The sequence below is a fragment of the Orbicella faveolata genome, unplaced genomic scaffold, assembly GCF_042242905.1.
Source record: "Orbicella faveolata isolate gen_17 unplaced genomic scaffold, um_ofav_v1 contig_47, whole genome shotgun sequence".
In the NCBI taxonomy this organism is placed as follows: Eukaryota; Metazoa; Cnidaria; class Anthozoa; order Scleractinia; family Merulinidae; genus Orbicella; species Orbicella faveolata.
This window is the reverse complement of record NW_028301577.1, coordinates 20628152-20654730: the sequence shown is the minus strand read 5'-3', so window position 1 is coordinate 20654730 and position 26579 is coordinate 20628152. Positions and strand designations below refer to the sequence as shown.

Here is a 26579-nt window from a genome sequence, read left to right as displayed (position 1 = left end):
ATATTTATTTGAGACGTTTTGTTTAGAAGAATAAAGCACAAAGTTTCACTTTGTCTTTTTGTTTAACTATCCATGATAACGTGACATATCAGATCAGAGAAAGCAATTACTTTGTTTTACATGTAAAACATCACGGTGTAGCTGGTAGGGTAATGAGGGTAATGAGAGAGCAGGAGGTGCAAACATCGTGGCAAGAAAAGGTTTTGATCCACAATTCAATTCAATTCAATTCTTTATTTACACTATACAGAGGCATTTAGATGCATTTTATAGGTGAAGTAATCACAGGTCATATGCTAGCCTCTTCCAGGCGTTCAGTTAGTTGGAGCGCATCGCGAAAAACGGCGCGGGAAAAAATAAATAATTAAAAAAAAAAAACGCGGCGAGATGAAACGAAAGTTCTTTCGCTTCCTCTCGCCATGCTTTTTATATTTTTTCGCGCGCTGTTTTTCGCGCTGCGCTCCAACTAACTGAACGCCTGGAAGAGGCTAGTCATATGCATTCAAACAACCCTTCTCGGAGCAGCCAGAAGATCTGAATTAAGGAATTTAGGTTTTGTAGCCAATGCTTACTTCGGTGTTAAAAAATTGCTTCTGGCACATGGATTGTAAATACATATCTGAAAAAATACACTTAACAAATACATATCGAATCGTTTCAATTCTCTATGCCAGTGATGTCCTCGCCTCTCAGTCGACTTCTCCAACCAACGTTTTTCTTTGTCATTCAGGTTCGAGTAATATGAAAGGACGAATTTCTAAGCAACTTTAACTACAGTCAAACCTCCACTAACGGCCACCTCTCTACAACGGCCGCTTTTTTTAGTACTAGCCTATAGTCCATACATTCACTCTTATTCTAACCTCTCTACTGAAATAAGCTGCAAATTATTATTAGCTGTAAATTTTTATTTAAACTAGATAAGATCTTACATTGTAAATTTTTACATACATACATACATACATACATACATACATACATACATACATACATACATACATACATACATACATACATACATACATACATACATACATACATACATACATACATACATACATACATACATACATACATACATACATACATACATACATACATACATACATACATACATACATACATACATACATACTTTATTGTTACCTCCCCAATGGGGCTTTTCAGGAACAATTACTTAAATTACTAAGTTACTAATAACTACACAATCAAAATTAATCAAATTGAAAAAACATTTACAACATTATCTAAACTTTGTAGTCGCGAAAAATACTAAAAATAAATGAAGTTTAGGGAGTATTTACAAAATTGTCTAATTTTTTAATTCTTAACGGCCAGCTCTCCACAACGGCAACGGCCACTGAAACTCGCCCCAACAGCCAAAATAACCTTTCGACAACGGCTAATTAATCAACGACTGACGAACGGTATATACAAAACCCCATTTTCTTATCGTAAAAGGTCACCAAACTTGATCCGTACCGCACGCCGTTGGTCTCCGTTTCCGTTAAGTTTCTGTTTTATTGATATCTTTTGATTCATATACGCTAAAGTAAGCCTTTTTTGAAAAAAAAAAAACAAAAAAATGTTACAACCCCGAAAAAAAACCGGTGTCGCATTACACCCCTACCTCCCCCTAACGGTCACCTCTCGACAACGGCCACTTTCCTTTCCAAGGTGGCCGTTGCGGAGAGGTTCGACTGTAAAATTGCAATCCTGACCAACTTGATACGCCAACAGTTCCACAGAAGAAGAGACTGTTCTGGGTTATTGTGGGTGGAAGAAATGAACGAGCCAAATAATGCCTGGTAACCGAATCTTGCTGTCAGCTCAGTACTTAAATTCAAGAGTATGTTAGCTCATTGGAATGACTGTTTACATTTGGTTGTATATGACAAGCTCATTTATCAGACGGGCAACTGAGACCACGGCTTCTAGTAAGTCCGTTGCTTCGCAACATGAGGTAAGACGTGACGTATCACATGGGGCATCAAGATGGCGGAGCGCATAGGCTAGCCTCCTTATGGTGTTGCCTCGTTACGGTGCTAAGAATGTAACGGATTAAGGAGTTGTGTTGTGAATAAACAATTTTGACAGTTGGTGATTAAATCACTTACACTGAACTTCACACTATCGCCAAAAAAGCACGCCACACAGTTGCCCGTAAATTATCGTCAAGCAATATGGAGACTTCAGGCAGTGTTCCCGCCTATTGTTAACGTATGGTTGGTCAAGAAGACAAATAAAATAAGTTTTTTTTTTTTTTCTGGGGTGAGGTGTGCGGGGGGGGGGGGGGCGCTAAAATATCGGACGAGGATACTGACGCATCGACAGTTATATCACCAAACCCACGGTTGATCCCGAAAGGAGAAACTGTGCGGAATCCGAATGTATTCTTATCTACCACTACGGGAAGACGTCTGATGTTTGTTCCGACGGCAGTAGTACATTACTATCTCGCAAGAGCCTCCATGTGTGTACACCATATGGTTATTCACCCACTCTTGTCCCACCGGTGTTTGTTGTCTAAACATCTTGATTACCCAGTTTCGTACGTGAATTCTTTTGGAGCTGGAGTGGTTTGTTTGTCTCTAAAACAGAATCGGACGACAAAACCAGTTTTTAAACGTTCATTTAAGACTTCACATCTATTTTGCCGTCTTCGTTTCGCATAGAAGCGCAAGTTTGCACAGGAGTGAAAGATTCATCGACATACTAAAAATAGATCAGAAAGAATTATCACGTGAAATAAAACGCTTCTCTCTTGCGTTATGGTCTCTTGTTCATAAATAGAATATGAGCTCATCATACAGAATGGAACAAACGATGGATTGTCGAAATATGGACGCTCGATCAAAGCGCCAAAAAAAGGGAAAAAGAGGTGATTCACACCCGTTAACTTACTTAGCTTACTTACCCACTAGAACGGACTCGTTCCTTGTGCCGCTTTTTCTTTAGCTTTCGTTTCTGATTTTTGGACAATTTCGAAGTTTGTTCTGTTGATTCGGCCGTGAGCTGTGATCCAGTGTGCCGCGCGGCTTGTTCTTCGCATTCCTTAGCACTGGATTGATACAATGTTTCATGTGCTGCGCTGAGATCTTGGGAAACTGATGAAAAATGATGACGAGTTCTGTTACTTGTCTTGCGTAATGGCAGTATTACAACTGAATGATCACTGTTTTTGTGTTAGCCTTCGACGCAGACGCGCTTTGGGCTGTCACGCACATCTTCCTCCGAAGTTTGCGTGACAAGGCAAAAGGGGGTCTAGTAGTCCGCATAGGAGGATATTTTTGAGTATCGCCAACCTTAAAAAAGCAAACTGATTGTAAACCTCTATGCTTACAGGTATAACGAAGAAAGTAACATAATGAAAGTCGCGTACATGCCTTGTACCATTTCATCGCATTCTCTCTTCTTTCTGTCATATCTCGTTTCAGCAGACTTCGTGCCTTCTTAGTGGCTTGTAGTGCAGTTATGGCCCCCTCTCTGTCACGCAACGCTACGCAAAGAGAGGACCAGAACTGGACTAAGTGGCCTGTTATAGACCAGTTTGACTGAACGCTCTGGAATCAAAATTGATGTAATGGCCTACCGTATGGCCTATAAAGCCCTCCCCTCCGTCCCTCCCTCTCCCTCCTTCTTTCTGATTCTAATAAGCACCCTTTTCTTTAACTTTTCAAGGTGACAATCTGGGGATTAGTCACTTAACGACGAGGATCATTTTGTCCATCCCTTATTTTTTTTTTTGTTACATCTTGCAAAGACGTTTGGCAAGAAACATAAATTGTTGTATTTTCATCTAATACAGGGGTTTCATTAACATCTTCAGCAGGAAGGCAACCGGATTTTTACAGACGGGCAAAATCTTTTTGAACTGAACTTCTTTATAAGAACAACTTTCCTCTTGATGTTCAAACCAAGTGGGTAAAAGCATCCTCACAGCCGGTCAGTCCGCCCTCTCCGACTCTAACATGCACTCCCCCCTCCCCAACTCCTTTCTTAGATGCCATTATAGGATTTCTTTTTTTACCTCGTAAAGACCTTGGCGAGGAAGATAAGACAGGTTTTTCTACAGCATGAAGCTGTGGAGAGTACGGCGACGTTTTTTCTTCATGATTATGTAGCGAAACGTCATCGTTTGGAGCAAGATTTCGACCTAGAACGAAATAACATGAAACTCGTACGTCAAATCATACGATGAATTCATATCCGAAGTAAACAGGAGCTACGTTGTGGTTTGCGCATCTTGAAAAGTTGAGCCTAAATTTTTCAAGTTCGTCGTTTGTAATCCGTGTTAATCTTCTCCATCCTTAACCATCCTTGTTCCTTTATGGTTTAATATTATCTATTTGGTATTTTTCTAACTAAGTAAACTACTATTTTCAGGGTTCCTTCAATTTAACGGTAATTTAGCACCGCGCCAAAAATTCTCAAAATACTGCGACTGAGCTGAACGAAATAACAAGGTACGTAAGAAATGAATACTACCGTCATGCTCCCCGAGCTTCCGTTTCTGTCCCTTACTGGCCATGTCATGTAAGTCTTCACTTTCCGTCCCGACAGGCGAATATAATTGCTTCGTCGTGTCCTCATCATTCTCTGAATCTGTTTCCTCTTCTGAAGGAAACAACTTGCTTAAGACTCTCCGGCGAAAAACTGACGAGAGAGAGAAGACCAGGTAATTAGCTCTGATCTAATTTGTCTGCAAAAATAAAGTTTTCTTCTGAGGCTAAATCCAAATCTTTTTACTGTGCCTTTCAATAACATGCGGACTCTAAAATTCAAAGCTCAACCGACAAATGCGTTTTTCGCTACCGTCAATCAAATGTTCAGCGGCTCCTCCCAGCTTCCGACTACTACCGAGCACTGTTTCGTTGTCTGAACTGTGCAACGATTTGATTACTGCGCGCTCGGTAGTAGTTGGAAGCTGGGAGGAGCAGCCGATGATTTGATTGACGTTTGCGAAAAACGCATTTGTCGGTTGAGCTTTGAATTTTAGAGTCCGCATTTTACTGAAAGGCGCAGTAAGTGCCACTAAAACGAAATTTTTGGATCCTTTTTCTTTTTTTTTTTTTCGCCCAATCTATAGTTTCAAACGTACTCACGATGAACTTTACTTTTGCCAAACCTTAACGCATAGCAAAAAAAGTGTCCGGACTCTGGAACCGAATTTAAGGACCTGGCTGTATAAATACGGGAAGCGTGGTAAATCCTATCTTGTTTTCACCTGATTTATTCGAGTTTTAATCTTCATCTTGTCACGACCTACTACGGCTTTCTTAAATCCTGACAAAAGTCTATCAAATAATAAACCACGCGTTGGACTTCGGATCCAACGGTTCAGCTCCAAGCCCTGCCCCCGGGTCACTGAGTTAGTACTTCACCCTTTAAGTGTTTGGTGAATTTTTTGAGCCTTCTTATCCTCTACAAACAACAGCAATTGGGAGGCGGGAAAAGGACGTCAGCAATGTCTTCACTAGTGAGGATATGAATAATATGCCACTCGGGTTCCGGATGTAGTCTCGTATACATTTTACGAGTGGTGTATTTTTCAGTGAAAGAATCGTGACAATATAATATGGAAAAGTTCACTTACATGTTTCCCTGTCAGCTGAGGTCATTCGGTCACAACTCACAAGCGGCTGTTTCGATGACCGCGAGAAGCATCCGACAACTAAAAGAAGACGAAAAAAATTGGTAAAATAAAGGTGGATTGGAACCCCATGTTGAGGAGGCGCAGTGGTCTCATGGTTAGTACGCTCGCCTCCGGATCGAGCGGTACGGGTTCGAGCCCTGGCCTGGGACATTGTGTTGTGTTCTTGGGCAAGACACTTTACTCTTTCAGTGCCTCTCTCCACCCAGGGGTATAAACGGGTACTGGTGAATTTAATGTTAAGGGTAACTCTGCGATGGACTGGTATTTCAACCCTTCCCCGGGGAAGGGGGAGGGGGTTGAAATACTCCTAGCCGCTTCATGCCACTGAAACCGGAGATACAGGGAATTCATTTAGATCCATACAAACAAAAAGTTCAAGCCTACTACACCAGAATATTAGAAAGTTTAAGATTAAGCATTAGAAAAGCAGGTAAATATGTAGACAAGGTGGTAAAAAACACTCTATTCTGATCGCCACTGACACAAAAGCACAGACTTGCTCTTTGTAGAAGATGACTAATTTTATCTCAAAGGAACATTTTCTCTGGTTTGAGTTCTCTGTCCAGGGCTTTTTTTCCGCATAATCAGAGTCAAAATTTTCCGCCATTTTGCCGAAACGGTGACGTCACAAATCTTTCATGACATCACAACTATCGTCACCTGGTGAAAAATCAGACTGAAAAGGGAAAAGAAAAACCTGGAAAGAAACTGGGAACGAATATTCCCAAAAGAGTCCTGAAACTTTTCCTTACACATACGCATCAAAATAAAACGAAAAAAATGTTGTTTTCCACACAAATTAGAAAGATCAATAGTAAACTAACAAAAATCAAGTGTTGTTTTAGGTATGTTTGTTCAAATTGACAACACGACGCTAAAAACTTCTCTCAGGGGTAACCGAAAAACAGGCAATCGACGGTTTGAACAAACACTGAACAGGAACTTTAAAACTCGGTCGTTAAAGCCATTGTTAAAAAGACTGGCGTCAACCTTGCGTCAACTGTCGCAATAAAATGATAAATTAGTTCTAAATTCGATTTCAATTTTGCTTTACGCCACAGACGCAATTCAGTTATTGTCGTCATCTTTGCAGAGTTTTTGTCCCAATCTATAAATAAACAAAATAAAACATGAGCAATACACATAATGAAGACCGAGGCGGATATTACGAAGATTGAATCGACAATATGGATTCCGTACTTATAAATCATTTTGAAGATCACTTTTCTACAAAAACTTCCTGATGCCGGCAACAATAGACGTCTGTCTCGACCACTCATTACCGCGAGCTATAAGTTTCGTTTTCCATCTATCCCTTGTTAAAACTTGTAGAAGAAACTGGCCTTGTATCTGAGCTGCGTGGATGCGTGCGTGGATGCGTGCGTGGATGCGTGCGTGGATGCGTGCGTGGATGCGTGCGTGGATGCGTGCGTGGATGCGTGCGTGGATGCGTGCGTGGATTACTATAACTACTGCCTACTCCACGTAAATAATAACAAGTATTGCGGGATTACTATAGCTACTGCCTGTTGTCCAGGTAAATACTAACGAGTGTTGCGGGGGCATAGGCAAGGTAATTACGCTGCGAGCAGAGCTTTCTTGATGGCAGCATCTGGTACCTTGTGGCGATACGCCACTTTGCGCAATGCGAAAGTTAAGATCAAATTAACGACCAAAATGCTCTTAGCTTTGAAAATGATAGGAACATTTTACATCTTCAATAGCTGCTCTGGAGTTAAATGGACTATTAAAAATTTAAGTATCTTCCCAGAATTGTGTTGAAACCTGATGGTATTGTTTTCACTGTCATTCTTTTAAAAATAACATACGGTTTTCAATACAATATCGCCACAGAAAAAGTCATTCTGTCAAGGTCAGAGGAGAGAGCACCGATGCTTCTTTTTAATCTCGCCGAGTTCAACCCCACCGAAAGTTATAAACGGGTTTATCTTTCACTTTCGACGCGCCGAAAACTGAAATTGAAAATAATTGAATATCCGTATGTAGGGGCAATATTAACTATGGAATTTCCAATGAATCCCTGTGCCAAACTAAGAAGTGTAAATATTAGACCGAAGACCGAAAAAGACCACGGAAAAAAACCCAAATCCCTGCGACCGCTAAAAATAGAGAGTCACGCAAACGTAGATGAAATATTTAGAAGGTAATTGCGCGTTGAAGTGAAACTAGCGTGAGAGCGAAGGATTTGAGAGGTGACATGGAACATTACAGTACACACGCAGTGCTAATCAGAACATTAATTTTCTAAATCAATGATTCGAAGCAACACGCAATGCAGGAATCAAGGAGAAAGGCCTTTTACTTCACATTAGCAACGTGTTAAACAGTGGGAAACAATCGCATAAATTCGAAGTCTGTGGATGAAAGGTTTTTAAAGGAGCCTTTTGCAATAGCTGCTTTGCGTTATTTTGGCCTCAGTGCTAGTGTTGACGAGTATGGCATCGTGAATGAAACCCACCAATGTCACTTGGAGCGATGCTATGTCAATCAAGCGCACATCGTCTGAATGGCGATCGATCTGAGCCAATCAGATGGCGTTCTTCAATGGTTGCCACGCGAGCAAAGGCTCGAGTCACTCCATTCAACAATTAACGTCCATCTGCGGTAGAAATGCAAAATAGGTTGTCATGCAAGGTAATTTACAATAGCGCAAGTTCAACCACAGAAAATTCAACCCGATCGCCCACTTGAGCGAGCAGTGCGCAACGTGCAATTCGACTGTGGTATGGAAAAGGATGGAAATATTTTCCCACGTGCGAAAAAACCCAGCAGTTCAACGCGCAATGATTTTCGTGAGCCGCCAACGCAATTTGTTGCGTTAAGGGATTAGTGTCAATATTCCGTTTACGCTCGATCGCATCAATTGCTATGCAAATTTACGTGCTTCCACGCATACGAGCCAGCGTGCACAGCCGAAAACCACACACGAGTATTACGAATCCCGTGCGATATGCACTGCTATTTTAAGCAGCTCTGCTGTTGCCTACAGCTGGGGGAAAGAGGAATATTTCGCCAGCTTCTCCAGCACGGCTGTTCCCGTTTGCAAAATACACTCTACTCTATGAATGAACCTCGTGGGGCGTCAAGCGAGACTGTTGCTCATTGGTTATGCTTGAACGGTTCAAGCCCTGTGATTGGTCAAGAGACTCATCAACTTCTGTTTTACCCCCCGAATTCACACCTGAGAAAGGCTTTGCGCGTGGCTTATTAGTAGTCCCTTAGAAAAGCATTTGTTTCACTACGTAGCCGGCTCGCGCTCTGCGACACTACAAAGAGAGTACACATAAGAAAATTTCGCCAGTCCTGGCTAAATCAGCCTCGAGTCAAACTCACAAAAAGCAGCAATTGTCAACCGCCGAAGAGCTAAGGAAGAGAAAAACACATTTCAGCTCGCAGACGGTGTATTTATATTTCACTTTCGAGACATGGTGCTGCACGAAGTTCAGAGAACATTGTGCGAGAGCTGCAGCAGGCTTCGACGAAGAGAAATGGTTCACAACACGATTCAGAGCGGCAAGTTTGACGCATCCGAGCTTAAACTCGGACGATTATTAGGAAGTGGAGGTTTTGGATGTGTGTACGAGGCAAGATATCGCGGTGAGAGACTGGCAGTTAAAAAGCTTCACCAGGGAACAAAGAACGAGAGAGCTGCGCTGGAAAGTTTCGAAGCTGAAAGTTCCATTCTACACTTCAGCCATCCGAACATTGTGCGTACCCTCGCGGTGCTCACAATAATGGACGCTAGATGCGTGATAATGGAGTTCGCCGGCGAAAGGAACTTACAAAGCGTTATAAACGATCCATTTGAGGAGTTAGGCAGTGATCGGCGCAGAAAATTCTCATTAAATATTGCCACAGCCTTGGAGTTTGCCCACCAACAAGGGCTGGCCCATCTAGACCTAAAACCGGGCAATGTGCTCGTAACTGCGGACGATCAGTGCAAACTGGCAGATTTTGGGTGCTGCCGAGCCGTGGAGGAAAATAACAAGCCTGCTAGCCCAACAAAGTCGAATTTGACGGGAACTTATGCTTACAGAGCACCGGAACTTCTCAAGGGCGAAAGTCCAACGACAAAAGCGGACATCTATTCATACGGAGTTTGCCTTTGGCAAATGTTAACAAGAGAGCAGCCTTATGGAAACGAGAATCAACACGTAGTTATTTTCGGAGTCGTCGCGTATCAGCTGCGGCCCGAATTAAACGAAGAAATTACAGGAGATGAACAATATGTAAATTTAATCAGACAATGTTGGCAAGCCGAGGCTAAGTTCAGACCTGCAGCTTCTGACGTTGTTGCCAAGCTCCAAGAAATCCGAGCTGCTGAGAAAGAATTTACCAGAGATCTGCTAGAGGAAAGAAAAGTCAACGATTGCGACAGATCAAGAGTTTGTAGTCCTCAGGTGCGCCATCAAAACACCAGACTACACTAACTGTGGTCTCCATTAAGGCAGCAGTGCAGTGGACAATCTAGTTTTCTAGTATTTCAATGCAAATTTTTTGTAAAGTGACAACGGGTTTTAAATTTTCGGCTCGTGCACAAAACAGTTCTTATGCTTCTAAAAGGACGTTGGACAAGAAAAAATGCCTTTTTATAAAAATAAATCAAGTTATATTGTAAACATTTGTATAATATTACCATTATAGAAAAAAAAGTGCTCCTGCCAAGACGAAAATAATCTATGAATTCTCAATAAAAGAATGCAACAATTTGCAAATTAAGTTTGTGTTCGTTTGATTTTTCGCCGCATAACGCATGGCTAGTTTTCATAGCGCGATCTTTTACTTGCATGAGTAAACCACCGCTCACGGAAGCGAAATGGCGCACTCTTTTGTTCCAGTTGGTGGGATATTTTACTTTTTGCCTTGATATTAACAGCGCAGCGCAGCTATTTCAAAAGTGTTCCATAGATCAGCCGATAAAGATTAACAAAGGACGCTAGGCACAGTCAATCGAGTGACTTATTCGACGCCAAACCCGGTTAATTCTCGAGAGAATTTTGAATCGGCGTCTTTCGCAAGACTTACAGAGCAACTTAATTTTTACTTTTGGTCTATTCTTAAACCCCCTGGAGACGGCTTTTGTTAAGGCCACGTTCTTGCAACGACAGTTCGTCGCAGATCGACCGCGCAGAGTTTTTACAACACATCAGGAATATTGGCACGGGTTGGGCGACTCATTTCAAGAAAAACGTGATTTCTCGTAAAATCAAAGTTCGCAAATCTAAAACAAAATTGGGCATTTTTCTATACCGCCAACCGCTTCCAACCCTGTGACCGACCGACCGAACGAGCCTCAAAAACCGTGAATGCTTAACCCAAGCACAACAAAGAGAACCACAAATTTGCATTCGTTGCACATAAAAACTCATTGTAGTTATCCAGCTGTAGTTGTCCATTAAAATCAATAGTGCCTTTTGCAACCATGGTACAAGGGACTCAGCAAGTTCAGCGCTAACTCCATTGTGTCTTCACCTGCTGGGGGCGTGGCACGCATTGAACGAGACCTAGCCTCGAACGCTGATTGGTCGCCGAGACAATACAATCAATTTACTTAATAGGCGACGCGTGCCGCAGCGCGAGCTGCTCATATGCGAAGCCGCAAGAAAGAAAAGCGCTGGGTTGTTCAATACACTATGTGCTAAAAAATAATCCAAAGTTGACGATTGAACTCGCGACGCGAGAGCGCTCGATAAGTCGCGCAAAACCGCGCAAAATCGTAAAAGCACCGAAACATGAGGTAATGATGCGTAATTGGAGCTTTCCGCTTTTGAACACAAGTCTCATTAGACATCATGGCTACACTCTAACCCAGATCATGAAAGCCCTTGTAATAAATTTGCAGCGTTCAATTTGTAACGATTACGACTAAACTGCGCCTTGGCTGATCATACGCTCGCGATCAAACAGCTCTATCGCTTTTTTTCACTCTATCACACCGTCTAGCAATATATCGAGACCCCGGGAAGTCATTCAAAACGAATATCTACCCCGCTGGGTTTGCAGGTTGAGGCGAGAACGTCAAATCATTACCTATGCAAAAAACGTGCAAACAGCTGAAAATCAAAATCAATGGCATCGTAATGGAGAAGCAAATCCAATCAAATGTTAAGTCGAGACTGTTCTGTAGGGATCCGACAGCTCAACCATCTTCCAAATTCTACCATCGCGCGCGGACTTATCGCAAATTCAACTCGACAAAAACTCTGCCACAGCTATCTTCCAGTTGTTCACCCAAGCTACACAAGGAATGGCTACTAAATAAACTTTCAGCTCAATCTTTCCTTCCGTTGTTTGGATACGCTTTTTCGAAAATAGAAAAAGTAAATAATTGCATGTCAGCTTACTGATTAATGAAGTTCCGAAATTTCTTTTGTTCCTGCACCGAGCTAACCTGTCGCTAAGCAACAATGCGAGCAGAGTGTGGTTGGTAATTGAAACGTTGCTTAGGGGAAGTGTGAAATTTGATCAAGCAGAATTTTTCCGTCATGTAAGATGGTTGGCCTTGGGAAGCGCACAGCACACGCCCGTGGGCGATTCTTTGAAGATAAATGGCTAATTTAACCGAGATGAGCTAATAAAGTTGACCGAGAATTTACACGCGGGTTATAGATGTAATAATGCATCTTGAAATCAATCGGACGATTGAGGCAAAATGTGGCAAGGTTTTCAAAGTTTATAATGACGTACACGAGTTTCAATTGGCCACGCAGATTTTAAATGGCTGGATTTGTTTTTATACAAGCAGAATTGAAAAGGAGAGCATTTTAATAAAGCCTTCGATGGATGTAAATTGGTTTAAACTTGAAGCGAAGCTGTCAAAAGCTATTGACTGATTTACTAGAGCATCATAATCAAACAAACATCGAGGGAACTACAGCACAAATGGCTTGCTATTGTGGAGTTGTCTTGGGGCCGCTTACAACTTCCGCACAGTCAAATTACTGTCTTTTCAAACAAAATCCAAATCAAGCTTAAACAATACTCTCTTTGGTCAAACATTCTTGTAATTAAGAATATGAACTTATTTACATTCATGCGACAGGTGAAATTCACGATGTGATCGCACAAAACCAAAACACTGTCCATTGCGAGGTAAACCATAAACACAGTAGCAATGCTGTTTATCATAAAAGTCGAAACTAGGAGCAACAGATGGTATAAGCCACACAAAAGAAAATGAGGAAAAAGGCGAAAAGAGGAAAGAATTGCGGAAAACCTCGCGCAGGTTACTAGGAAACGGCACGAGAAGAAATGTTTGTTTTCGAACGCAACATTTTCTAACTCAAAAACAGCGAAAATAATCGTGAAATTCTCTTTATGCTGTTTCGTCACGGAAAGCAAATTAAACGCTCCGTGAAGATCCTAACAGCGAGGCAAAAAAGCTGAAGCAGGCTGAATAAACCGGCTTGCCTCTAATCAACTGCTCGGCCAAATTGCCTTCCAATTATATTCATCCCAGCAAAACGTGCCATTTTGCTGACCTAATAGCTCTTGCAAGCAGAGCATAAGTTTACTTGATTGATTTCTCGGCGTAAAAGGTCACGGGAAAACTTTTTTGCTTGTCCTTCTCAATGAGTTAAGATTAGTTTCATTGCCCGAGTGGCAACGGCTAAATTAAGCGCGCGCTCCTTTCATGCATGTGTAAAATTTCGCACATTTTCAATGGGGGTGCTGTTCCAGCAGCTGTTCTGTGGACTAAACAAAGAGAAAAGTATTCTGAACACACGCGGCTCATTGTTCGCAGACAACTGTAAGAATTTGATCCCAAATTAAATTGTACAACCACAGTTACCGGGCGTGTAACCAGGACGAACGCGCTAACGTCGAAGCGTGCCGCCCGTCTCCGAGGTCCGCAATGTGCGAAGGTCAATTTGCACCATTTTGAGGGTACCCACGTGATTCTTGCGGTTGCTATGTGGATGTCCACTAAATTAGTTTCTGAATTCAATAAGGTTTTTAGCGGCTTTTCACATCATACAACGGCCACATGCTTGCGGAGTGTTGCTATCGAAGAGATGCCTGCTCGATTCTCACGGGGACTGAATTAACGCAAAGCTTGCATGCGGCGGGGCTTCCGTTTTGTTGTGGCTTCGGGCTGGCAAAGAATAAGACTCCTGTGGAGCGCTGCATTTTCTGACCTTGGAATAAAAAAGGCGGTGGGAGGTAGACTTCGGATTTACAATTTAACGATAAAAAGATCGCTTCAGCTCCAGAGGCGGGCTAAAATTGATACGATTCTTTGTTCAACCCTACATCTATCAAATGAGAAATTTTATAACGCACAGCCCCAATTCACTAACATAAACATCAACAACAGAACAAGAGCAACTCTTGACTAGGCTGTCAAAACAGTCTGCCAAGAACGATCGAGGACCTCACTGAACGAGTCCAGCCAGAAAAATTTTAAAAGCATAATCCTTTGTCCGTTACAACAATAACCTTTTCATGCCATGATCGAAATAATAATTTTCCTTACTGAGTTTCATAGACTTTTCTTCATAATGGTTGTGAGAATTTGATGCAACACCACGAAAATGAAAATGAACCTGTTGGCGGAACACATTTTCATATGAATGGTTTAGACTGGTTTTGACGCAGGCAAAACGCAACTCGGAAATTGGCTATTGTTAGTCTCCCGATTTCTCTCAAAAGTTTATTTCAAAAACGATCCTGTAGCCAATGCTTATAGACTCTAGTCATAAATGGCTGCCAATTTAAAATTATTTTGAATGTAGTTAAATTAGCCCAACTAACCTCGTTTGAAAGTAAAAATTCTTTGGAATGATCAACTCAAAAACGAGGTTAGTTGGGTTAATTTTAATACGTACAAAAGAATTTTTACTTGGCAGCCATTTATGAATAGGGTCATTTATGAATAGGCCCCTATATATTTCTTGATAACAAAGTAATCAAAAAGACATTATTAGAAAAATTTGTATCGAAAGAAAACACTACGTTTCTGTCAAGTGACCGCACGGCTGATGTAGTCGAACGAGCACGCAGGTATTTCAATAACTGAAGAAACTTCTGGAAGCAGACAAGACTCTCTAAATAATTTCCGGACACTTAGAAATTCTTAGAATCCCAGATCTTAGTTAAATTCCAACTGCTGAGCCCCCTCCCAAGGTATTTAGCAAATACGGGAACAACAGCATTTATTTTTAGAGAACAGGGGATATTGTCAAATTATTTTCAGGAAACATGGGAACTCCTGATTAGATCGTTGGGATCAAGGAACACTAAAATCTACTTTCAATTATATATTTCTTTAAACTTTCCCAATCCCTAAAATAAATAATATAATGTCAGCATAACCTAGGTGGGTCATAAAGTCCTTTTCACTCGAGTATTATTTTGGGAACGTTTGTTTCTGCCATATGGCAAAAATCAAGATTACGACAATGTTACATTTTCTATTGGTTACAGCTGATCACGACGCAGCTCGATCGAAGCAATCACAGTTGTACCAATTACTGCATGGGGCAATTTATTACACTAGGCATGGAAAGCCTATGGAGAAATGGAGCCTTGATCGGCTTAGATTAAGTGTAACCACAGCTGAGACACAAGGGCCTCATGGAAATTTTTTATCAATGACCTCCTAGACCGTTTTAATCCAAGCCTTATCACCAAATTTAGTATTAAAAGTCGTTTAACGCTTGTTGCTTTGTCGAAAACACATTTTCAGAAATGAAGAAGTGACGCCAATGCTCCTACAGCGTGAATTCGATTACAGATTCAGCAAGAAAATTAAGGAATGGTTGAAGAGGCAATGTTTTACACCACTTGCTTAGTTCACAGCTGCCAAGTTCTACTGCAGTGTTTCAGCCAGAAAATTTTACTTGAGGGCCAAAGTGGCCCCTGAAGACCCTTTTTAGGGGCCAATTTTTTTAGGAAAGGGGCCAATAAATTGAAAGCTACAGAAGGAAAAAAATGCGTCAGGGTACCAAGGAAAATAAAGCAGTTTATTAGATCTGTGATAAAATTTAATAAGTGCTTTTTGGAGTGTTTCAACTCAATAAAGTTTCTTTTGAATCAGATACTAGATACTAGTATGAAGTGCATTACAAGAGAACAATCCTTAGGCATACATGACGTAGTCAATGATCAAGGGTTTGCAATGCATTATAGGGCGATTTCAAACACGACCAGCCATTTGGGAGTTTTCCGATGTGAGAGAATAAATACAGCAAAGCAAAAGGACGGATTGATTTCTTTTCTTATGTTGAATGTTTTAGAAGTAAAGATCTTTCAATATGATTTTCTAGAAGGACATAATGTGTGACAAAATAGCCGTTATTGATCGTCAACACAGAGAAATGTAGTCGCCATTATGGTGACAAAACCAGAATTTTTGGTCGCCAAGGATGAAATGTTAGTTGCATTGGCGACCGTATCGGTCGCAATTTCGAGCCCTGGGATAGCTTTTAAAATACTATGCCTGTGTTAAGCCTGAACTCTTGTAAAAGGAAAGGGCCAAATTGGCCCTTTTCTCGTTTTTCTGGGGGCCATCTCTGATTGCAGCGCGGGATTTCCGCAATGGCGCGCTCTGGCCGAAACACTGTCTACTACCCAGAGGTTTTCACCACAACACACTACAAGGATTTAACCAAGTTACTCCCTCCAAAGGCACACAAACTATCTGAAAAGCAGTTGAATCAAATGAGGAACTGGAGAGCAATGTATGGTCAGAGCATTCCCGAGAAAACAACACGAAACATGACAACAAAGGACAACCGAGGAACTCTGTCTACAAATCGAAATGTAGCCGACTCTGTGACTATACAGCCTAGATTTCACCGTGCTGAGTGAAACAGCAGTGATCCCAGTGCCGCATGAAAAAAAAAAACACAAACACAAACACAAACAAAAAAAAAAAACAGAGACTTTGTACAAACCAAGCCAGATTGTCTGTGTTTAAGTTGATTCCAGTGATTCTCATCAGTCGTAATACAGTCAAACCTGTATTAGGCGGACACCCTCGGGACCCATGCTAGTGTCCGCTTAATAGAGTGTGTGCATTGTCACGCAATAAAAAATAAAATCAAAAACCATTCAGTGGATAAAGTCAAGAAATTGTTTTATTATAGACGATAAATAAAGACGACAGCTCTCCAATTTTAAGGTGTGTGCGTTGTTCCAAAGTTGAGATATTCGTCGAAATGTTCCGCGCAAAATTATAGAACCTAGTCCTCCAATATGGCGGCCGGAAAATAGTGTAAACATCTGGAACTTACTTTGGCTATCTAGACAACTGATTATCTGAACCGAATATTTACACAAGCACTTTTCCTAATACTTTAACTCTTAAAATGGCTAAAAATCACGAGATAAGTGTATATTTCTCGACAAACGCGATCTTAGCTTCATGCCACGCACCGCCATAACTTCGAAATTGAAAATGCGCCGGTTTTCAAACGAAGGACGCTATTGAGCTGAAAAGTTGTAAACAGATATAAATTTAGTATCTCTTATGCTTGATGAGGGTAAAACCTTTAGAGGCTCTTTAGTTTTGGATTTGAGAATTTGATGACGTCACGTGCACACACTCTATACAGGGTGTCCGTTGAAAACAGGTTCCCTCAGAATTCGTCTTAAAAGGGTCATATTAATTTTCCTCACTATTAAAAGACCTTGAAAGAGTCAAATAGCATTCTTGTGAAAGGTCGAGAACTCTGAAATACCCGTATTTCCATAAACAATGACAAGTATATGGGGTAAAGCGATTTAAGTGTGATACAGTAACAGTATCCACATTGATCGAATCATGTGAAAGTTCACAAAACCAAACAAGAACAAAAGTTCTGTAAAAACAAAACCGAATAACAAAATATTGCATTTCTGTGACAGCTCAGTTTACTGGCAAACTTAAATGACCGATCTACTAAAACGTGGACAAAAAAATCATGCATTCTTTTTGCACTGTCCGTCTGATACAGGTTTCTAAGAATAGAAATGACCATCAAAGTCAAGTTTAAGGGGTCCGCGTCCGTTAATAGAGGTGTCCGTTGAATACAGGTATTTTTTACAGTGAATGTGGGAAAAGAAAAATGGGACTTGAACTGCTATCCGCTTAATAGAGGGTGTCCGCTTAATATGGGGTCCGCTTAATACAGGTTTGACTGTAATAGCCTGTCTGCAGGAGAATGTGAGTGTCGGCATAAAACATAATCCTCTTCGTGCCTACATGCCTTCGTGCCTGCTTCGTGACACATAAAAAAACAGTGTTCATTCAAGTTGCTTTGAATCTGGTGCTGTTCAAGGAAGATGCAGAGAGATAGTGTCGATATCAGCATTGTTTGCCATGACTACCGTCACGATATCTTAGAGCTTGAAGAAGGTGATGGATGTGCTTCAAGATACCAATGAAGTCGTCACTATCACAGAGGCAGTTGACACCGTTGAGATGAGAGAAACTGCAGCCAATGAAGTACAGCATGAGCGGATTCCAAGGGGAAGAAAGAAGCGGTTTGAAAGCGATTTTTAGTGCAGAGTGCACTATTGGGATGGTTTTGGGGGCTGCCTGCCGCTAAGGCACTAATTCCCTATGGCCCTATGGCGCTAAGGTGTAAACTTTAATGTTTGTTTAATTATTTAATTTCAATTAATTAATTAGTCTGGAGGCAAGGAAGCGGTGGGGTGAGGTGGGAAAGGTACTTGTGTACCCTAACGTAAAACATGTTCCATCTACGTCAGTTAGGTGTGAATATCGCAAAGCTATATATTTGTTTCAAGTAACCCCTTGCTCTCCTTATTTTCTCTCATGAATAGCAAAGTAAAACAAGTAAACAAATGTGGGGAACAATGATAAAAACTTTTGGGGATCAAGAGAACAGCGCAAAAGTTTTTGGGATCAAGGGAGCACGAGCTTAAAACATTTTAGGGAACAAGTGGTTTTATAAATGGGGAACAAGGGATAAAATCAAAAAAGATTAAGGGATCATGGGAACATGTAACCCCACCGCCCCTAGGAAGGGCTCACTGCTTGAAGACTTGTTTGTCATATGAGGTTCAATTCCAAAGTACTAAATGGAGTACGTCACGGTTTGCACATCTTGAAAAGTTCAGCCTAAATTTTTCAAGTTCGTCGTTTGTAATCCGTGTAAATCTTCTCCATCCCTGTTCCTTTATGGTTTATTATTGTCTCTCTGATGTTTGTCGATCTTACTATTTTCAGGTTTCCTACAAATTTAAGTTAATTTTCTACGTGGCCAAAATAACTCAAAATGCCGTGACTAAGCTCCCTTTAGCAGCATAAAAAAGATTACAACTTTGATATGAAGAATATACTACAACCTGCCATGGAGTGTGGATTGAGTGCTTTTAAAATTACCTACCAATTCTTTTATACTGATCAAATAAACTAAAGTTCCGAATACTCGTTGGCGTTCGTCTTTTTAAATGAACGATGGTTGACTTAGCTTTGCCTCAAGGACTACTTGCCCCACATAAGACTATAGTTCGGGCTCCAAAAGGTTTCTAAACGGTCTACAGAGAACAAACGACCACCTAGATCGAAAGCCTCTCATACTATATAGCTAGTGACTTTATCGAAAAACTAAACTCGGGCAAAACCTGCCGATATAGCAGTTTTTAGTGGCTAGAATACACCAGTGTTAGTTTTAGTAATATCTGCCAAATGAATGGCAAATTTATAAGAAATTTATAAGAAATTTCTAAATCATATCGTTGCAGGTCATGCAACAGTTTGAATCAAAAATGACAGAGAACAAATCGTCTAGGAAAACTTGTCGACATCCTGTGTATTCTTTAGTGTGATTTATTAAAAGTTACTTTGCCCACATTCACGCACTTAGCAAGATTATGACTGGTTCTTTAACAGCACGTGTCATTTCCGAAAAGCTTAGCTGTCCAATTACAGCTGCCCCCTGCAAGGACTTGCACTTTGACAGATGCTATCGGGAAATATACATGAATGAGTTCCTTTTAACGTCTTACAACTAATGACAGTCAGAGCAGCTTCGATGGCCAATGACAGCTGCCCACTTACAGGGGCTTACAATCTGACAGTGCATGCACTCGAATGGGTTCCTTTTACGTGGGTTGACAACCATTGAGAGCATGACCAACTCAGGCATCCAATTACAGGTGTCCACTTGTAAGGGCGTGTAACTTCACAGTGCACTCGATTGACGTCCCTATTACGTTAGTTGAGCTTTTAATTTGACGGTTCTCATTGACAACTAGTGCATTTGAATGGGTTCCTTTTACGTTGGTTAACAACCATTGAGAGCACTTGTCCACTTGTGAGGCGTGTAACTTAACAGTGCACTCGAATGCTGGGCTTCCTTTTCATGTTAATTGGGCTTTTAATATGACGGCTCTCATTGGTGCAATCAAATGATTCCTTTTCTTTTGCTATAGACTTTTTATACAAAAAAAAAACACATTTCCATCAAATATCAGAAACGTTCCGCATTTTTTCTCCTATTATTTATTATTGCAGTGATTAACTGTTCACCAGAAGAACCTCCTGTAGTAGTTCTACTCTCTTAGCCCACAAAGCAGGTTTTTTTAACATCAAAAAGGACGCAAATATGACGGCGTTTGAACCAAACTCCGATATCAAATACTTTTCGTAAATATGATCTCTACAATATTCAAAAATTGTACATGTACCTAAAAAATTGCTGATCAAATTAGATTTCATAGCCTGAGCAGGAACGGCTCTGCACGCAACAGACAAATTAATACGAGGCGAACCGTTTTTCCTGTGCGTTAATTTGTCCGAAAAGTTTCGCGCCGAAATCCGAATACATCAGTAAAAGCACGTAAACTTTCATTCTGTTCTGTGAGAATGCTACATCTTTCAAACCACCCTCTCTGGAATTGTCCGCCGCAAAAAAAAAAAAAAGAAAGAATTTATCGTTTTTAGTTACAGTATATATCCCTGAGACAGTTCATTGAATAAGAAGAATAAGTGATAAGCGTGGCTCAATCTCTTTAAGGCCTCCATCCACACGATACCGTAAAAATTTGAAAACGGCGCCGTTTTCACTCTGAAAACGCATCAAATGTTTCCAGTCCACACTACGCCGGATAAATTTGAAAACGCAACAATCACCGGTCATTTTTGATTTGTGTTTGAGGAAAACTCGGACAGGAAAATCACGTGATTATCGTGACGTCATCGTTTTCGAAAAGCTCCGTTTTCAAAATGTTTTCCGTCCGCACGAAAACGCAAAGACGGCGTTTTCAAATTTCACCGGTTTGAAGAACGTTTTCGAAAAGCTCCGTTTTCGTGACGGTTGGCCTAACCGTAGAAACAAAGCGGCGTTTTCAAATTTCTCCGGCCTGGTGTGGAGGGGGCCTAAGAATAAAACGAATGATACAAATTACGTAATATATTAACGATTAAATTATGCATTCGATACGACTATGCATCAAAGGAAATATTGGGCCACCTTCAACTCTTTAGAAAATGAATTTCTTATGTAATCAGCCTTTTTCATTTAAATAATAAACCGTTTCCTGAAAAGGTCGCTTATGTTTACAACTGCATTTAACGGTCAATTTTCTCACCAGAAAACGTTTCAAGGTTTTTGTTCATTTCCAATTGCAAGATGTTCTTTTTTGTGAAGAATATGTTGTCAAGGGACACTCGCCGGTATCACTGCGGGAGGCAATGTGGTTTCACGTTGCCGCTTGAACATTAAAAATATGAAGCTCACCGAAAATAGTCATTGCCAAAGCCTGGGAAAATATTTTGAACGGGCACGTACCGAGCGAGACTTCGCGTGCTTAACCAGGGAAACAAGAAAATGATTGAAAGAATGACCGCTCTTGAGCAACCGCAAAATTATCAATGAACAAAAAAAAACTTTCCAATATCCACTTGTACTTATCACTGAGCCACTTTCCATATTCACTAATGAATTGAACTTTCTTAAAGGAATTTTAAGTGGTTTCAAATAAACAAACCAACTTTTGTGAAAAGGGTTCATTTCAAATATTGAATTCGCAAAGAGCGGCTAATTGACAATTCCACCATCCGCACGCAAGGTGGGGTAGTACAGCCTTGGTCGCTGAGCCTGAACTGCACCGAAGAAACTAGAGAGTTTCTTGCGCTCACTTCTAAACTGTCAAACCCATTTGTGCGTCAAACTTTGCATAATTGTGTCTATTGAAAACTCCATAGACCAGAACACGTTTTCACTGAGACAAAACACTTCTGAATTCCAATTCTATCAGGAACAGTAGACGAATATGCGCTGAGGGAATTTGCCACTGCAAATTCCTGATCATGGCAGTGTTTATTTATACCTTAAGTGTCCCCTGAAAACGCATCTATAAAACGAACTTGCTCATCTAAAATACAGTATTACAGTGACGTGCTTTAAACGGTCAGACGGTCACTATAGTAAATTATCAAGGCAAACCGCAGTGATTGGACCAAATAGTTCGCATTTAAGATTAGAACAGACTCGAATGTAGACACTGATATTGGCACAATTCTCTATTAAAAGGCTGGATTCATTCCAATGAACAGCTGGGTTTTAAATAGCGTCAGTGAAAACGTCAAATGATTACGAACAACGTCAGCAAGATCACCAAAACACAAGTAAAAAGATTAACCTCACTCGTGACAACAACACGCGAGTTTCGAGGATGCGCCCGTGAGAGGAGTACACAATACACGCGAGATCCCAGCCAATCTTGCTTTGGATCGTATAACTATCCGATTGTCGCTACAACCTGACAATCAGTCAAATCTACGGTGGCTTAGAAGAGGTATACAGAATAATTAACATTTTCATCATTTTAGCGACTCTATCACCAACGATTGTTTTTCGGGCAAATGAATTCACTTATCTACAACCGGCAAAAACAGAGATCCAATAGCAAAACCCCGGTTCTGAAAATGTCCAGTAACTTTTTGTACTTGCTCTCTTGCATATTTTGTTTTAAGGCCATACAAAGGAAAGTAATAACATTCAGAGACCATACAAAGAAATTCAAGGAATTTTAGGGTCATACTAAGAAAGTAAAGGACTATCTGAGGACGCATAAATAAATTCCAAACATTTCAAGACCATGTTAAGAAATCCAAGGACTTTAAAGAGCAACTGTAGACTACAAATTCTCCCTTCATCTCTCCTGTCCTTCAATAGACCATTTTACAGTTCTCTGCTTAGTGAACTAGCCTTTGAATGGCAGCGAGGCTAGAGGTTACCTTGCTTTCATACAGACCTCTCTGCGTTTGTCATGTAAATGCACCTAGTTAGCATTAGAACAACCTGATTTACACAACAAAAGCAGTGAGGTCTGTATCAAAACAAGGTCAACTCCAGCCTCGCTGCCATTCAAAGGCCAGGTCACTGAGCAGACAACTGTAAAATGGTCTAACAGACATAACTAGGCAGGAGGCTAATTCAAACACCTAATGGTTCATTTAGCCTCCAATCTTATCAATATAAGATTACAATAATTGTCGCCTTAACTGTAACATGCTACATATATTAAATATACTTCAAATGTTAAAAATTCATATTTGCATTGAGAAAATAAACATGTTGTTGTTGTTGTCCTATATCGCAGTCCTCGATCGTTTATAACACAATGCTTGAATTTGATTGGTTCTCAGGACACCTTATTAACAGCTAACATGAAGAGCATGAACAGCTTTGATGTTTCATGACAGCTGGTCACTTACAACTACTTGTAAGTTGACACATGTTGCCAGCTTAAAGGGACACAGTCAGCTGGAGCACATGCGCATTAGATGCCATTTCATCTAGCTAATTTGCATATCACAGAGACGCGATCCATACTGTTTTTAACCAAATATGATAAAAATAGTATCATACAATGAGCAAAAGCACACTCAAAAACAGGCTATTCAGTAAACAATTGAAAATCAAGCAAAACACTGTGAAGATTGAAGTGGATGTACTTTGATTTCAGGTTGAGGTGAACTTTTTTCAAAGTGAGAAAACTAGTGTCCAGGTCAGCGCAGTCCCAAAGCTGTGTCCCTTTAAGATCCCAGTAAACTTAGATGGTGAAGTTTCAAGAAACAAAAAAGAAATTTATCCTCCTTTGCCATCAAAAAGCTTCAGAAACATTTCATAGTAATAATTATTTCAGCTTAATTTTGGCATTGATTGATTGAACATGTATAATTCAGTGGTACTTTCATCTGATTGGGTTTGCACTTACTGCACCTTTCAATAAAATGTGGACTCTAAAATTCAAAGCTCAACCGACAATGTGTTTTTCACTACCACCAATCAAAGGCTCGGCAGCTCTTCCCAGCTTCAGACTACTGCCAAGCACACGGTAATCAAATCGAATCGTTGAGTACAGTTCAGACAACATAGTCAGAAGAAGGGAGGAGTGGCCGAACAGTTAATTGATGGTAGCAAAAAACGCATTTGTTGGTTGAGCTTTGAATTTTAGAGTCCACATATTATTAAATTAATAAAAGGCGCAGTAACAACAAAGAAAAAACACAGGGGGAGATTATTTAACAATCTGCTTCCAAACAAGTATGCTCTGACACTCCTAGGTACTAAACAATCCAAGCTTTTAAACAGTCTGAGTCCAACGATAACATTTTATTTTTGTTTTGGTAGGACTGAATAATTAGCTGTATAAGACTGGTAATCTGTTTTGTTGCATTATTTTGAACCAGGGCTATCAAAAAAGGAATGGCATAGGGGGGAGAAGCTGATGAAAGTGCATGGAGTGGTTGAAGATCAGAAGAGACAAGGGACATCAAGGCAATGACAATTTGATGATGGTGATGATGATGATAATGATGATCAGGATGACAATGACAAAAATGATGATGACAGAGATGACGACAAAGGCAATGATGAAGATGTCCATGATATTTCCTAATAGTCTATCCTAAAAATATTACAAGACTGACACTATATGAGGATGACTTCTTTCCTACAGTAATCATTATTCAATCTACACCAAGTCAAGCATGAAAATTAAATACTGATGAGTAATCATTTAGTTAATCAACAAGAGAAAATACTCAAATCCATGTATAATTACTGCACTTATCACCTGATCACTGAAAATTATTTGCTTCAGATCTCGAATGCAAACTTCTCTCACTTTTTGGAGTGAGGTGGATGACTGTGAACTAAGCCTGGCCTGTCCTGTTTCTAAACATATCACTCTTAGAAGACAGACAAATTCCAAAACACTAAAAAGTTGAAGACTATAAGGGCTACATACAGTCTTAATAGAACAGTATGTCGAAGAAAAACAGCTTCAAAAATCAAGAGTGTAAACAATACTATTGCAAAAACTGAATTATCAAAACAACATTTATCCCAAAGAAAATAAACCAAATATGGCCTCCGGTTGAGATTACCAAATATGTAGAATGATTTACAAAGACTATAGCTTTCATATGATAATTTTATTATAAAAACTTAATAGAACTTAGACTGTGAATTCACATTTTCTTACTAGAGGTATTAATCAAGCAAGCTGTGGTGAGGACAAGGAATCTAAATAGTTTAATTGATGCAGCAAGACACAGCTGTCACACATAAAATATTTAAATGTGAGTTAAGGCCAAAACTAGCAACAACATAGGTGCATTATGGTGGTCTATTAGCATACCATAAAATTATCTTCACAAAGCCGGGGCCAAACAGCCCTAAAAACAAAGACATGGGGCTGTTTGGCCCCGGCATGACTGGACCCCTAGGCTATTTATTTCTAACACATTTGATGGAGGTAGGGCTTAACAGAGGGATGGCATATTCATTTAGCAAAATGCTGGCATGTTAAAAGTTTACCATTCAATTTCTCTGTACAATGCTAAGGTCAGTGAAGTTGCTTCAATTCTTTTTTAATAATGAAGTATCAGTAATTGTTCCCCCTCATCTCTTGCCAAGCAGGTGTTTGAGAAAAATACATGTAACTATGAGTAAACTACATTTTCATAAATACATAGCCTCCATTTGGCATGAACACAAGCTCAGGTATTTATCTTCAGATATTATCTGCTCTGAGAGGCAAACAGTTTTCTGAGAACATAGTTCAAGGAAAACTGTGAGCTTTGAGGAACAGGTATATGCCCAAGGACATATATAGGAGCATATTTTTGCGCCTAATGAAGGCTATTGTTTGTCCTTCAAATATTTTACGCAACACATTCAGTTTTGAAAATTGGTGAATATCACTCGGACTTTCCCCAGTTTTAGCTGTAGCATATTCAGTCGTGCCACGTTAGAACCAATCGCACAGTCAAGCAAAAATATTTGATGAATTGTAAGCATGTATGTGTATTTCTCTCTGGATTGGTACTGCCACATTAAACAAAATATGCATTGGCAATTTTAACACAGTCCATTGTTTAGCGTTTTGGTTGTGAAGGAAATAGGGGTGGGGTGGGATGGGGTGGTGGCGGGTTCATAAATTTCTTGCTCCAAAGGGAGGGGGCTCATTACTGAGGTGGGTAATTTACGGTGGCAAACAGTGAGAAAACCAATCACGTTATTAGGATAGTGGGCTATTGAAATGCGAATAAACTTCAGAATTATACATGTCAAACAATTCCTTCCTCTCAACTATTCCTCTCTTATTAAAGATTAAATAAAATAGCTGATTATAATATCTACCCATTAACGTATTTTGTCTCTAATGTGATATCTATACATAAAGATCAATAAAGACTTAAAATAGAAGTTGATCTACATACCATTACAGTGTAAGTTTTCTCTCACCGGTCACTTTAAAAGAAGGCTCGCAAGATAACCTACATAAAATAAGCTACTTAGGGTAAAAAATTTGAGTACCAACAAAGTTGCAAAAAAGAAGTATTCACCTGCAAATTTCTCTTTTACAACGTGCGCCATGCTCGCCGCCATATTTTAAACTTATCCCTGCCTGTTGCCTCGTTCTGGCTGAGCGA

At 40.2% G+C, this 26579-nt stretch overlaps 1 protein-coding gene and 1 pseudogene across 2 annotated transcripts; one reads left to right on the top strand and one right to left on the bottom strand.

The window, feature by feature from the left end:
* Positions 1 to 214: 214 nt before the first annotated feature.
* LOC110047605 (uncharacterized) lies at positions 215 to 26576 on the bottom strand. 2 transcript variants are annotated; one of them, XM_020753350.2, is made up of 7 exons: positions 26493 to 26576; positions 26367 to 26423; positions 5597 to 5674; positions 4489 to 4656; positions 4031 to 4156; positions 2918 to 3107; positions 215 to 2591 (listed from the first exon to the last, which is right to left on the bottom strand). In XM_020753350.2, the coding sequence occupies exons 3-7, from the start codon at positions 5619 to 5621 to the stop codon at positions 2540 to 2542; spliced, it is 561 nt and encodes a 186-aa protein (XP_020609009.2). In that variant the 5' UTR covers positions 5622 to 5674; positions 26367 to 26423; positions 26493 to 26576; the 3' UTR covers positions 215 to 2539. The 2 variants fall into 2 exon arrangements, with proteins under 2 accessions (XP_020609009.2, XP_089136636.1); XM_089280510.1 differs by lacking the exons at positions 26367 to 26423; positions 26493 to 26576 and having other exon boundaries at positions 5597 to 5955.
* LOC110047604 (serine/threonine-protein kinase mos pseudogene) lies at positions 8083 to 10396 on the top strand (annotated as a pseudogene).
* Positions 26577 to 26579: the final 3 nt, after the last annotated feature.